Genomic DNA, 15,135 nt, shown 5'->3' with positions numbered 1-15,135 from the left:
AATGCGGAGGATAACGAGAAAAAGTCAATGTCTGTCAAAATGATTAAAACGAATATTGATACATACTCTTGTTCTATTATTACTTTCGCATAAATTATAGTATTCATAAACACAATGCATAACTTTAAATTAGGGAATGAATTCTTAAAACCCATACTTGACGTGAATATAAAATTATATTTATATTGGGTAAAGAAAGTGACCTTTACCGATATTCATTCGAACAATAAAAAACAAACCACCCCATGAAATTTTCCTACTTTTTGAGGAATTATAGACTAAAAAACTCTGGATTTTCTAGTACTGACAATTAGGTCCGTTCCGGCACCATTATGTGGTAGGGAAGAGCACTTAATGCGAGAACTGCAGCCTCAAAACAAAATTATTTATTGATGATACATGACGAAAACTATATAAAAATAACAAGAATATTGTGGAGTAACGAGTCACTGCAATATCGCTTGTGTGCTCTTCTTAAATATTCTCAAATGCACCTTACAAATGAGGGCATCAAACCATTTTGCAGCAAAGCCGAAGGATATTCGCAATCAAAGGCAGAACAAAGGGCGAACTATGGGTGAAAGGAGGCAATCTAGGCAAGACTATGTTGGTTTCAAGTTCAGCTCATAACTTTTGAAACAACTCCAGCACCAACTGTTCGGCCACCCTCTCTCAGGGCAAATCTTTGGCCTGTCCATTTTGGAAAAAAATGGTTAAGTTTTGGTTAGCAAATTGACTGTGTAAATAACTAAATAACCAGAAGTACAATGCCTATCACCACTAGAATCTCTCTAGTTTTCCCACCATAATCAAGGAGAGATTCAAAATCACGAAGTATTTAGTGACCCCATTATATATACTTCATGTACAATAGAAAAGCAAGTATCAAAATTCTTAAAACAACTCGATGGTTGTTCAAAACGAAAGAAGGTACATAAGATCAAAATCAGCTGAAAGTAAACATCTGTTCTCAGATAACATAAATTGAAAACCAGAATTAAACTAGAGTTGGCATCTTCTTTATTTAGATTCAGATTGTCCACAATATTACCAAAAAAATAGCAGCAATTGACGGCATCAAGGATAATAACATCTATAGTTTCTCCCTTTCTCTGGTTGAATTGAATAAAAGACTACCAAAATAAATATCACCTGCAACAAGCAATGCCTCGACACAAGTGCAAGAAATGGCTCAAATAGAAATGGAAAAGCAATGCATAATTAAAGATCGGTAAAACCAACCGGAAAGTGACAAAACACAATAAGTTAAAGCTTAGTTGGATCAGATAATGGCAACCCAGTAAAACCTCTAATTGAAACATAGCCTCCATGTACCTGCTTCAAGAGGAACTGGGTAGATAAGCTCGAAAACAGCAGTTACATTGTCCCCGGGCATAACCATCTTCACATTTTCTGGCAACTCGACTTTACCAGTGACATCAGCTGTCCTCATGTAGAATTGAGGTCTATAATTCGAAAAGAAAGCGGTATGACGACCCCCTTCCTCTTTTGTGAGGACATATATTTCTGCCTCAAATTTTGTGTAGGTTTTAAGAGTACTGGGTTTTGCAATCACCTGCATGATACGAACAAAAGAAACAGATAAATGATATCCCCAACACATCTTGCAGATGCATTTAAAGCATTCATTTGAAACAATATTCTGTAAACAGGGCCGGTAAGGCATCCAGATAACAGATAATAGCATAACCAGGCAATAGGAAAAACAACTTTATTGATTCCCGAACAACGAGTTATCACAGACAAACAAAGGTATAAGAGTGAATGGAATAAATAACAGAAATAAACATCCCAGTGAGTGCGCTAACCATTCCTCGTTGTATATCATCACGTTTCAAGCCACGCAATAGCAGACCCACATTGTCACCGGCCTAGAACAAAAAGAAATGATTGTAACAGGTGCAACATAAATAATCATTTTCACGAGCATAAATTAATATCTTTACCTGACCAAAATCCAGAGTCTTCTTGAACATCTCTACACCAGTTACCGTAGTTTTTAGTTTGTTCTGTAGCAGAAAGAGACGTTGCATTGGTGTACCAGAACAAAAACAAAGCAGTAGAATATGTTGGAGCTAGCTCACGACATAAGCGGGTAAACCAATAGAAGAATTGTTCCACAGGATAATTTGATTGCCGGAGAGCAATCTAATCATTCATGAAAACAAATCCAACTTGTTTGTATGTGCTCCCAAGTTTGATAAAACAACATTACGACCATATAGAAGTCGATCTTCTAAGTAATTGACCCATAGATGCTATATCTATCTATATGAAGAAGAAATCATGTAACGACTATATAGACGTCGATTTGATCACAAAGAAATGACAATAAACTTCCAGGGGGGAAACTACAAGTCTGGTTGCACAGCTTCAACTATTTAAATGTTAATAAATCTGGCAATGAACTTGCTTCCAGTTTTAAATAGATTGACAAGAGTTATGAACAGATGACGCAGAACTTTTACAAACTCAAACTTATATGATTCCATCATCTGAAACTTGATACAACAAATTCATGAATTCCACCAGCCTCTTCCTAAGACTAATGTCCAGGATTAAGACTCTCTACTCCTTCAACATCAACTTTAAATCAATAGCACATAAAAAGCTATCAAGCATTCTGTTTGAAAACCAAGTTTCCAAATAAATTAACAAAGATAACTCACCAGCGAGAGCCCCAAAATTTCTACTTCTTCCCCTGGTTTGATTATTCCCTGTTCAACACGGCCCGTCGCAACAGTTCCACGCCCCTTAAATTTAAATATATCGATACCAATAATTCTCTAAGTATAAAATTACTTCATCAAGAAAATAAAAGGAAAGGACATTGGACTTCAAAAAATTTTTGATGTCCAATCATCCTTGACCTCTGTAATATCAATTAGCATCACCAAAAATATTAATAAGTACATAAAAGGAAAGATAAATTAACCACATTTCAATTTTTAATTTTATTTCATTGATAGCTACCACATTTAGAAACTTAAATTTTCAAAGACACAAAGCCGATATTATTACTATTGGTTTCTCCATCACGTGCACATATATATTTTCTTTTTTAAAAGCTTGCTACATACAACTGCCTTTCATAAACGTTTGACCATGACATTGAAATGGTCTGATTCCTAGGCTATAATGAACAAGCATCCCTTTATAATTTTATGATGTTAAAGTTCAACATATATTATTATTCTCTCTAAAATTAATTGATGTAAAATTATATGTTACCTGAATAGTAAAAACATCTTCCACGGGCATCAGGAAAGGCTTATCAAGTACACGTATTGGATCTGGAATATATGAATCTACAGCATCCATTAACTTTAATATAGCCATTTTCCCTATTTCCTCATTCGTCCCCTCTAAAGCAGACAGAGCCGATCCTCGGACAATTGGAATCTCATCACCAGGAAACTTGTAGAAGCTTAGCAGTTCTGTAAAAACAAGGTAATGTTGAATAGTTAGAATAAAATAGAAAGGCCAACAGGCAAGAACAATGCCAGGATCAAACTTTAAGATTACCACGTAGTTCCATTTCCACAAGTTCCAGCAATTCTGGGTCATCCACAGCATCAACTTTATTAAGGAAGCACACAAGCGATGGCACACCAACCTATAGTAGTCAGTGTAAATGATGAAAATGCAAAGCCAAAAGATTAGCAAAACCATGAATCATAATTCTGCATATCAATTCACGTCCAGACGTAAACCTGGCGTGCGAGCAGAATGTGTTCCTTAGTTTGTGGCATCGGACCATCAGGGGCAGACACAACAAGGATACCCCCATCCATTTGAGCAGCACCAGTAATCATGTTCTGCATTATCATCAAAAAGAGTTGCATTACCTTCCAATAGTGGCAAAAGATTAAATTAACGGAGCCAAAAATGACATTTTACCGGAGGAGGTCTTCAAGATTCAATTTAATATTTTCAATTATAATTCTCCTATAGTATACATTTTCTCAATTTAACTGAATTGAAATATATCTGAGTTATCTATCACTTCATTTTTGCTTCCAAACATAAATAAACCCGACCTCTATCTTCATCAAATTGCATCCATGACAAGAAATCCATCATGAAGTAACAGTACTAGAATAGGGGTTAATGAGTAATTCAAGCTTAGAAGGTTCAAACATGAGCAAGCCGCACCCAACCTTCACATAATCAGCATGTCCAGGACAGTCAACATGAGCATAATGTCTCTTTGCTGTTTCGTACTCTACATGAGCCTGCAGCATCAACTCACTCATAAACCTATATTTGACAAAAGCTCCAGGACACGCACAAGTAGATAATGTCAAACGGAAGCGTTATACGAGATAAAATAAAGAAAATATCCTAACCGTGGCAATTGTGATCCCTCTCTTTTTCTCTTCAGGGGCTTTATCAATTTCATCAAAGGCAACAGCTTTAGCATGACCTTCTTCTGACAAGACCTTACAAAGAAAATAAAATGGGTTAAAGACGTTGAAGTACAAAGAATATACACGATATAAGACCATTTATGATTATAGAACATGACCGAGACAAAGCAAAACTAAAGAAAGAAAAAGTGTACATCACAATACTGTGATTATTATTTTCAACCCTACCCTGGTGATCGCTGCGGTTAATGTAGTTTTTCCATGGTCAACATGCCCAATCGTTCCCACATTTACATGAGGCTTTCTGCAAACAAGTATTACATCAATTAAATTACCACCAAGTTATCAGACTCGTATCATTAAAAAAAATCTTCAGGATGCTTATTTTCACGTTTGCCTTATTTCACGTTTGCTTAAACCTAGAGAAAATGATCAAAATAAATTAATAAAAAAGAAGAAGCCAAAGTGAAGCGATGAACTGCATCGGTCATTTCCGTATTCCAAAACAATAAAACGCATCTTACGTGCGAGTAAAGGTAGCCATGGATCTCCACCAGGGATTGCATACGGAGGTGGAATAGATACTGGATTCCGATGCAGAAAAAGGCGAAGAGACAGCGGACCCTCGGTAACACGACGAGTAGATTCTCGGCATGAGTGTGATCACCCGCTTCGAATTCGGGTTCCGGACAACCACCGACGCCATTTTCCGAGTTCAAAATAGGTAGAGTAACAGTGTTACAGGGAGTGAGAAAATGGAAAGGCGCGGAGCAGTTTAGTTGTGGTTTGGGAAATTCAGGGTTTTAGGAAGAAAAATTCGCTAGGGCTTTTCCAGATGTCAGATCCTTACGACGCCGTTTGGTACCGGGTCCAGTAAGGAATAGTTATTCGCGTCCACTCGATATGGGCCTTTCAACGGCCTAGGTTAGTATGGCCTATATTTTTGATCTTGAGCGGGCCTGAATCCAAGCTTAAAATTCTTTTGACGGAAAAATTCATAGGCCTGATTTGGATTGTTAATTGGAAGTCACGGATTAAATTCATTTGTTTGTTATATTAAATTCATTTAATAATGAATATTAAATCTCTATTTGTAGATATTTTAAATATAAGTAAAATTCAAGTAAATTTCAAATCAAATTTATATTAAATTAAGCAATTTCGATGGTTACTAGGATGAATTTCAAATACATTCATGATGAAATTTCAAATACGGTTGAACATGAGTGTCATTTGAAATTAATTTTTTCAAATCTTATAATCAAATCAAGTCCTTCGTCCAAATCAAATCTATCAACCGAAACACTACCTAAAATTTCTAGCATGAAAAACTATAAAGCACAAACATTAAGTATACGAGTTTAAGCATATTAATTAAAATTTAACGATAAAATATATTTTCAATTACATGATGTTAAACAATAGATAAAATAATACATAAACAAGCAAGCAGGTTTGAGGAAATATATCTTATAAAAACACAAGGGAGTCGGGGGCTTTATCGGCTGAGAATAATTTCCAATTCCTAAAGCATTAGGCACGTCAAAAAATTTGCTTCAAGAGCAGCTCAATCACTCAATGATGTTAAAATAGAGAAGGTTAACTCGCCCAAGGATGACGACAGTAAGTTTTCTGATTATAGTATCAAAGTGAAGAACAAGATGATGAAGCCAATAAGTTATAATCCTTTAAGGAATTATTGATACTAGCAATATTCTTATAACGTTTTAGAGTATTTCTGATATTCTATTACTGGGTTGTGATCAAATATGCTTGTTTAATGTAAAATGTGTAATAACACTGCGTGATGTTTCTACTGCATGGTCGCACCTTCGAAATATACTATATCAACAATCGATTCACAAAGACATAGGCTTTGACTCATCCAACATAAACAACGATCCACATAAAAAGTGCAACATTATCAAAGATTGACATAAATGATACCAAATGAACAATTAATGACACTGAACTATGAACTCAAATTCGAATTTCCATAAATTTGCATTCTTGTTGACATTTACCAGGTAAGTAGGCTTTGAGGCATCATTAACCCCTTCAAATCCACATCCAACCGTTGTATTCACCATATTTACGAGGCATCAAGCTACTAAAAAGCTCATACACATAATAGAATCGAAAGATTGACACTTCGTGTCATTCACATGCCATCAAGCTTTTGCTCGCTCATCATCATCTTCAATGTCCCAATTCAAATCCTCATCGTCCTCTGTAATGCTCAACTTCTTCCTCATATCCTCGGATTTTGGTCTCTCATCATGACTAGCAGCCAAAATTTTCTTCTCATCGCCACTTCCTACATCCTCGATCTCATCCCACCCCAGATCTTCCTCCTCCTCCACCTTCAATTTATGACTCAACACCAAAGAAGCATCATTTCCTTTCCAACATTCACCTGTTTCGCCCTGCTCCTCTGCACCCACTTTCTCATTGTTCTTTTTTTCAACAATTAGTTCATTCTTCACATCTCCATCTCTCTTCACTTCAACTTCATCAGACTTCAGTTCTTTTTCGCTCAAAGACGGCTCTTTGACACTTTCCTTACTTGACTCCACCACTTCGTCCTTACTGCCATCGCCCAGATTGAAATCTTTCATTTCCTTGACATCTAGCAGAGGGCCATTTGAACTCTCAAGTTTTTCCAAAGACTTCAAACTTCCATTACTCGCTCCCTTATCATCTCCACCTTTCGCCTTCACAACACTCTCACTTCCACTCGCACCATCTTCATCATCCTCAACGTCCCAGGATAATTCTTCATCATCATCATCAACTGCAATAGCCCTTTTAACAAGATTAGCTCTCACCCTCTCCTGCTGCTTGAGCTTATCAACTCTATAAAAGTATCGGCACCAAAAGGTCTCTTGACCAACTTCCCTCGGCACAATCTTCCTATAAACACTCTCCAAGATTCCATCATCCCCAATCAAACCCCCAATTTCATCCGTCCTCTCGATCAACTGAAATTCCAACTTCCACCTCTTATACTCCTCCACATCCTCCGGCTCATCGCAGAAAGTGCTCAAATCACTCTGAATCGCACTCAACTGTGCCTCAAACCGACTATACCTACCCGTATTCAAGCTCCTATTAGTTTCAGGCGTCTCCGATTCCCCATCCGAAATAAAAAAATTTGTTTCCTTAGAAATAATTTCGGCCGTGGATTTCATCACCCCATCCAGCGCGCCTTGTGCGGCTGAAGCACCAGCTTCCAAAGAAGCAGGGAGATCCACCACCGCCCTGCTCGCAGCGTCTCGGATGATTTCGGTCTCCTTCTTCAGACCCAAACCAAATTCCTTTAGATCTCTACGGTATGTTTCCATCACCGATTCAGATCGTGTTGATATTGTCTTGATCAAACCACCGAAACTCCATCCATCAGAAGAATCATCCTGTGTGACGCCGCTCTGATGGCGGTCGTCATGCGGTGGTTTGACGGCGGGACCCGGGTCCATCGCAGCGGATTTGGGAGGGTCCGGATCGTCAGATAAGATGGACTTGAAGAAATTCATTGCGGAAATCACTTCATTTCGTAATTGGGAGGAAACTTTGCTTATAGTCGATGCATTGATTGATTGGAAACAATATACTGGATGTTTAAAATTTTAAATTTGGATTTGGATTTGGATTTAAATTTAGATTTAAAATTAAATTTAGAAATTCATCAATTTAGAATATCATCTGATTTGAAATTTACAATTTTATTTAAAACTCATTTAAAAGAAAAATTGATTTTGAAATTTTAAAAATTTATTAAAATAATCTTAATTATTTTTACGTAAATCAATATTTAAAACATACTATTTACATTATTAAAAAACTGAAAAATTAAAATTAATTTTATCGTATATTTTTTTATATCATTTCAATTATATATTTTTGTTATATAAATGACATAAACTCTTATATAACTGAAAATAAATTATCAAAATAAAATAATCAAATATAACATCTTAATATTCAAATTTAAATTTTAGGAAATAAATTATTTTAAAACTGAATATTCAACAACATTATAATCTTATAAATAAAAAAATTATTATTATTGAATAGATAATTATTCAATATTCATGACACTATAAGAATAGATCTTAAAAATCCAATATACAAAATAAATAAATTCATTATTTAATACAACCATAACATATAAAGATGATAGAAGGATAATAATTAAAAAAATTTGTTATGAATATTTATTTAGATTTATTCAAATCCAAATCCTATTAAATCTGATTAGTTTTGAGAAATTTTTTTTACATGCAATTATATCCGGTCTAATCCGGTCTAATTTCTTAAAATCCAATTTCATTTTTAAAATTCAACTAACCAGATCGTTTTACAAATGCAAATCCCCACAAATCCTTCCAAATCTTTGCTTTCAAACATAAGAATAGGGTTTTTTTTATTATTAGAATTAATTTATTTCTTTTCATGTTCTTAATTATATTTTTTTAAAATTTTAAAATCATTATAACTTTTAAAATTATTAGTAAAATATATGAAACTTTAATTTTTAAAAATTAATAAAATAATATTATTACTTTATAGACAGAGAAATAAATCAGTGATATCAAGATTATTAACAAAGAATAAAATAAGAATAATATACTGATATTACGAATGATTGAGTTTGAAAATTAAAAGTAACAATATCAACAAAATTAACAACAATAATGAAATAATATTAATTGATAAAATTAAGGTTGAGTACATCTACTAAGAATCTCTTTAATAGAGACAAAAAAATTGGTTTGTTTTTTGATTTTTCAATTTTGCCCTTAATTTATATCACAATTACATTTTTGTTTTTATTTTTTTTAATTTCAAAAAACATTTTTTTATTTTTTTTAAATTACAACTATTCAAAAAGCACTTTAGTCCCTCGATAATTTGTAAAATTTCACTTTAGTCTATATATAATTATAAAAAAAAATTTACACACACGCACCGCGTGTGCAAAGTCGCTAGTGTTCAATTATGGAAAAAGCACTTACTAAGTAAATATCTTAAACTCCATTATTCCATCAAATTCTGCTTCTTCTTTTTTATATATAGATAGACTGGCAAGCTTTATAATGGATGGGATGCATGTAGAAAACACCATGTTCTTTGTGTTATATATTAATATATTTGCATATAATAATATAAGAAGTAAATGAAAATAATAAATAAGAAATTAAAAAAATTAATAATGAAACAGTTTAAAATTTAAAATTGAGTTGAAGAGATGCATTCTTTCGAGAGGGTGCATCTTCCTCATTTGGAGATGTATTTTTGCTGTTTATGAATCTTGACAACCTTTCATTGCTAAGATCATCTTCAACCCTGCACCATTTTGGTGCTGCGCTATTTTGCCAAAATAACGCAGCCCCATTCCTCTGCGCCAAATTTGGCGCAGAGGTTTGTTTCTTTTTTTTTTTGATTTTTTTATTTGTATTTATTATAAATATTAGTATTAAAAAATATAAATATTATTTAAATAATAGTATAATATTTTAATAATTAAATATTTAATATATAAATTTAAAATAATAATGGTTGATTTTTAAAATATTTATTTATGTTAATTATTATTAATTAAGGACTAATTTGATTTAATGGTTTATGATAAATATAATTATAAATACAAATGTTTAATTAAATTATAAACTTAAATATTATTATTTAAATTTATTAATAATAAAATCTTAGTCATAATTAAAAATATATTAAATCAAATATAATAATTAATATATGTAAAATAAAAAGAATATTTTGAGAATATTCTTTTTGATGTAAGATTTGAAGTAAATGGGTTGGAGATGGATGTTGTATTTGGTGCAAAAATCGCACTATTTTAGCGTAAAAGTTGCACCAAAATAGATTTTGTGGTTGGAGATGGCCTAATATGTTAAATTGCATCTTCATTGCAAAATTTAAGTCACGTTCTTCACATATTAGTTTGAATATTTGACATTCTACTTTGATAAAAGCTTGTAATTTCTTGCTCTGAAAATTCGAGAGAGTGCAAACTTCGAATTGTGGTGATTATAGGTTTTGTATCCTGAAAGGTTAATTCTCTGTGAACCATTTGCATCTTTTGTGGGAGAAATTAATACCTTTAAAAAAAGCATCAAATTTGATGTGCATAACCAATATACAAATTTCATTGCTCACTTGATTTTCCATAAATTTGTATACAACACTTTGACACACAGATATGAACAATCAACTGCAATTTAAAGTAGAAACATAAATGACTTACACTTTCATTGGCGGTCGAGATATAATGACTAGAAATTGCAAATCCTCCGGTCCGTTGGTGTTACAGACCTATAATAAAGCAGGCAAGTACCATGTGTAGAAACGAAACACAGTGAAAGTTTCTAAATGCACTAGATGAAAGGAGGAAACTTGAGATACTCCGACAAAATGAAAGCCTTCAGTTTTGCCAAGAGATTAAGAAAAAAAATAAAAAGATCTTTACCACTAGCCAGATGTCAAAGTTCAGGTTGACTTGATCTACATCATTCTAGAATTTCAATGGGAAGTCATTATCATCATTCACTAAACAGTTTTTTCTTCTGATAATGTTAGTTTTTTTTTTACCTGAGAGTTCTAGCCCGTATTTTCACACACAGACATTTTTGTAGCCGAAAGGTAATCCATAAACAGATTTTTTCAACACCAACAGGAAGAAGAAAGTCGATTGAACCTGATGAGCATCACTGACAGGTATATGGTATGTGTTGTTTGGGAAAATATGGAACTTGTGTGGTTTCCCGGGATAATTTGAATGTGAATTCGAGGAAAGATAAATAGTACCACACCCTTTTAGAACTACAACTATTTCCTCATACGAATGTCTATGAATTGGAGTATTGGTTCCCAGAGCTAGTGTTTGGAGTCACACCTCAACCTATCATGAAAATGACATATAAACAATAATCAAATGAGAGTCAATCTACTACACAAAAATGTAAATAAATAGCCCGGCAAATTGGGGCTGAGCTACCATGGTCGCTTTGCTTCACCACCAAAAAAATACATTGAATCGCACCTTTACTAACTTCCTGATCCATCACTAATGATGCTGAATGAAGAAAACCTTGATGAACCAAAGGAAAAAATGAATCTTATTACCTCCTTATACCCGTGCATGACAGCACCAGCTATGGAAGTGTGAGATAAACCGGGTCTTCCATAATCGTCCTGATCAATCTTTGTAGAATTGGTATTCTGCACAAATTCATGATCTGATAAGTCCATAAAATGTGTTAATTACCTAAACTATGTTCATGCACGTGAACTGTTTGTTAAAATAGCTTACAGATAGATTGAATGTATTCATGTAATTATTGGTACGATGTCTTCAGATAAAAATAAGAAAATAACAAATAAAATTAGACACCGAGATTTACATAAAAAATCTCTAAAAATTATCAGGGTAAAAAAAATTCACTATAATATTTTTATAGTGTACAATCACAAACAGATGTTATAGAAGTAGATAAAAAGAACTAAAAATCATATGAATATTTGAAACTGGATGCAGAATGATGTGAAATTATGTCCCTATATATAGATACGCTTCAGATTTGAACACGTCCAATTTCAATGATCAACATGTTATATCTGACAACATGTTTCATTCTTCAGCCTACGGAATTTGGCAATCAATAAAGACAAAAGATTGTCACCATGCGAATTCATTAAATGCATTTACATTCAAATTGTAAACATTTCTCCTATTTCTGTAGGAATATCAAACATATTTCCACACATTATTTTAATTTTTTTTATTCGCTGCTGATTATGTTTGTATTAGATCACTTGAGGATCTACATTACTCAAACTTATTTGTGTTAATTGGCTAGGTCAGAGCATCAGCTATTTTATCTTTTCTATGGATATTGTGCATATCACACTTTCTTCATCTACTACTTATCGAACAAAGTGAAATTAAACTCAAATGTGTTTAGTTCTGTAATAAAATACTGGATTCATTGCAATGTGCAAGGCACTCTGACTGTCACAAAATAAATGAACATTCTCTTGTTTGTGCCTAATATCCTCCAATAATATTTTAATCTATATTGTTTCCTCGCAAGTTTGAATAGCCGTCATGTGTTATGACTCAGTTGTAGATATCGTCACAACTATTTGCAGCTTTGAAACTCAGCTTACTGCTGGGTTTATTATCAGGAAGAAGGATCGAGATTGATTTATTATCTTGCATGTTGAAATGTTGCAAATCTTTCTTCAAATAATTGTTATGAGAAGCCAAATCTTTCTGTTACTTCTGTCCGGTGAGCATATCTAGAATCTTGTTTACTGGTCCCAAGTCCTTCATATCAAATTTCCTAGCCGATTGTGTCTTCGATTCTTGGACTTGATCTTTGTTGGGCCTAGTACCAACATATCGTCCACATATAACAGTAAAATGATATAATCATCACCAGATCTTTTGAAATATGTACAAAGGTATGTACTCAGTCTATTATATCCAAGACTCATGAAATATGAATTAAATATCTCTCTGAGACGTCATGTGTCATGTATCCCCTGAATCCATAATCCATGTGTCACAACACTTGTGTCTGTCTTTTGCAACTGTTACTGCTTCGTTGAATAATATTTCACCACTGCCTGAAGTGCTGATCACATTTTCTTGAGAACTTTTCTCGATACTCGTACATTATTTCTTGAAGTGTCATCTACAGCCACATTTAAAGCTAAAAAAACTTTTCTTCTTACTTCCCGACTTTGATCTACCTCGCCTTTGGCTCCAACTGGAGTCACGGTCCATAAATCTTACTTTGATCATCGGTAAAACATATGTTTGATTCGAATTTACCAACCTATCTTCCATATTCTTGATCTGGATTTCTTTTCCGAGAACCGCCGCATTTAATATATCATCAAATTTTTAAAAGTTTGTGATGATAATGTTGGTTAAATTGATGATATGATATGAATTCGATAGATTTTGAAGTAGAAGCTCCACACATTATTTTTTCTCTATTTTATGCCTTATATAGGTGAGTTGGGCGAATAGTATTTAGAGTGTTGATATGATCGGTCATTGATAATGATTCTGCCATCCGATGAGTATAACATCTTCTATTAGGAAAATCTCAGTGTGTAGTGACTTGACTTCGTACATCATTGTCAAAGTATCCCAAATATATATTTTTCGTCTTTATCTCACAGATGCTTACAATACTTTGTCTGCTATGGCCAAGTATAAATTGACAATATCATTATCATCACTTCATTCCACTTTCCATTGTCTGTCATTTTCCTCGATCTATCTTCAATAGCCGTCAATCAATTGTTCTTTCTTAAAACTGCTCGTATCTTTTTGTCCACAACATAAAATTTATCTCACTGAACTTTAATATATCGTATCCATATGCCATTATGTCAATTTAGAAGACTTGACAAAATAATCTCGCATTAATGGATTTATGATGTAGAAGATTAGTTTAGGTTGCAACCAATAGTATACTCATAATTTTGAGAAATTTAAACCAAGGCTCTGATACCACTTGTCGGTCCATGTGCGGCATCTTGATATATAAATACGAAATTAAATATTAAAATTGGACACCGAGATTTACAAGAAAACCCCATCAAAATTATTATGGTAAAAACCACATGAAAGACGAAAAAATTTCACTATAATTATTTATGGTGTACAATAACTCACCGTGTTTCCAAAAAGAATACATACTCTCTCAATACATGAGAAAACTAATATTATATAAATAGATTACCTGAGACTGGGATGCAAAATGAGGTGAAATGATGCCCCTATTTATAGGTACACTTCAGATCTGAACATGTCCAAATTCAATGTTTTGCATATTATATTTGACAACATGTTTCATTCTATAACCTACTGAATTTGACGATCAATGGAGATAGAAAATTGTCACCACGTGAATTTATTAAATGTATTTACATTCAAATTGTTAACAGTAATAATGCTAAAAAAAAATTGTCATTGGTTGCACAGTGGGAAGTTTCGACAAAACATAAAATAATAGGAAAATCGAGAGTAAGCAAATAACGACCCATAGTTTTCAAGAATTCCTGCGTGTTTTCTGTGAAAGAGCTTTGGACCTTCGTTCTCAGCAACTTGATCTGGTTTAATATATATATTAATATTGTTTTTATTCAAAAAAAATGACAACATGTGAGCATTATAACAACCAAATTCATCTCGGTTAATTCGAAAATTCTGTTTTAGATTTAGAAAATATCAGTTGGTTTTTGTAAAAAAAAAATCTATTAACCGAATTATTAAATAATTACATTTTAATTTTCAATTATACTTTACATATAATTTAATGATAATCTTAATTTATGAATCTAACAAATTTATGTTTCTTTTTTTGGCTCGGGGTGGAGGATTGTGAGTGTAGGCATAAAACCCACTACCTTTCCCATATTCCCACTTGACCTAGAAGTCAGTGGTGTAATTAATTTATATTTCAACCTTATTTTTAAATCTAAAGCAGTGAAGCTTGTGAGAAACAAAAAACATATTTTATTTATTTATCTTACAAGTGTTGATACGATAGATATTTGATTAAATTGTTCATATAAAACATTTTGTAATCTAGACACCTATTTGAATATACTAATTGTCACTATTTTGTAGAGTAATCCAAACATAACATTTGATTTGTTGTATTATTATCGGCTATAATTTTTGATAAAACGATAAATGTTTGAT

The 15,135-nt window shown here is 33.0% G+C and overlaps 2 protein-coding genes and 1 pseudogene across 2 annotated transcripts; all 3 read right to left on the bottom strand.

Annotated features, from left to right (window-relative positions):
- Positions 1–366: 366 nt before the first annotated feature.
- LOC142530115 (elongation factor Tu, mitochondrial-like) lies at positions 367–5,222 on the bottom strand. Its single transcript, XM_075635896.1, has 12 exons — positions 4,916–5,222; positions 4,620–4,695; positions 4,371–4,463; positions 4,182–4,256; positions 3,735–3,839; positions 3,547–3,637; positions 3,253–3,458; positions 2,691–2,774; positions 1,968–2,030; positions 1,830–1,892; positions 1,336–1,576; positions 367–690 (listed from the first exon to the last, which is right to left on the bottom strand). Exons 1-12 carry the CDS (start codon positions 5,095–5,097, stop codon positions 620–622), a joined length of 1,350 nt encoding a protein of 449 aa, XP_075492011.1. The 5' UTR covers positions 5,098–5,222; the 3' UTR covers positions 367–619.
- A 1,007-nt stretch (positions 5,223–6,229) lies between these two features.
- On the bottom strand, positions 6,230–8,001 carry LOC142530114 (uncharacterized). Its single transcript, XM_075635895.1, has one exon. It carries the CDS (start codon positions 7,922–7,924, stop codon positions 6,563–6,565), a length of 1,362 nt encoding a protein of 453 aa, XP_075492010.1. The 5' UTR covers positions 7,925–8,001; the 3' UTR covers positions 6,230–6,562.
- A 2,292-nt stretch (positions 8,002–10,293) lies between these two features.
- Positions 10,294–11,709, bottom strand: LOC142530116 (auxin-binding protein T85-like; annotated as a pseudogene).
- Between the last annotated feature and the right edge of the window lie 3,426 nt (positions 11,710–15,135).

The sequence above is a fragment of the Primulina tabacum genome, chromosome 16, assembly GCF_025594145.1.
Source record: "Primulina tabacum isolate GXHZ01 chromosome 16, ASM2559414v2, whole genome shotgun sequence".
Classification (NCBI taxonomy): domain Eukaryota; kingdom Viridiplantae; phylum Streptophyta; class Magnoliopsida; order Lamiales; family Gesneriaceae; genus Primulina; species Primulina tabacum.
The sequence above is the reverse complement of the archived record's forward strand: the minus strand, read 5'-3'. Positions and strand labels throughout refer to the sequence as shown.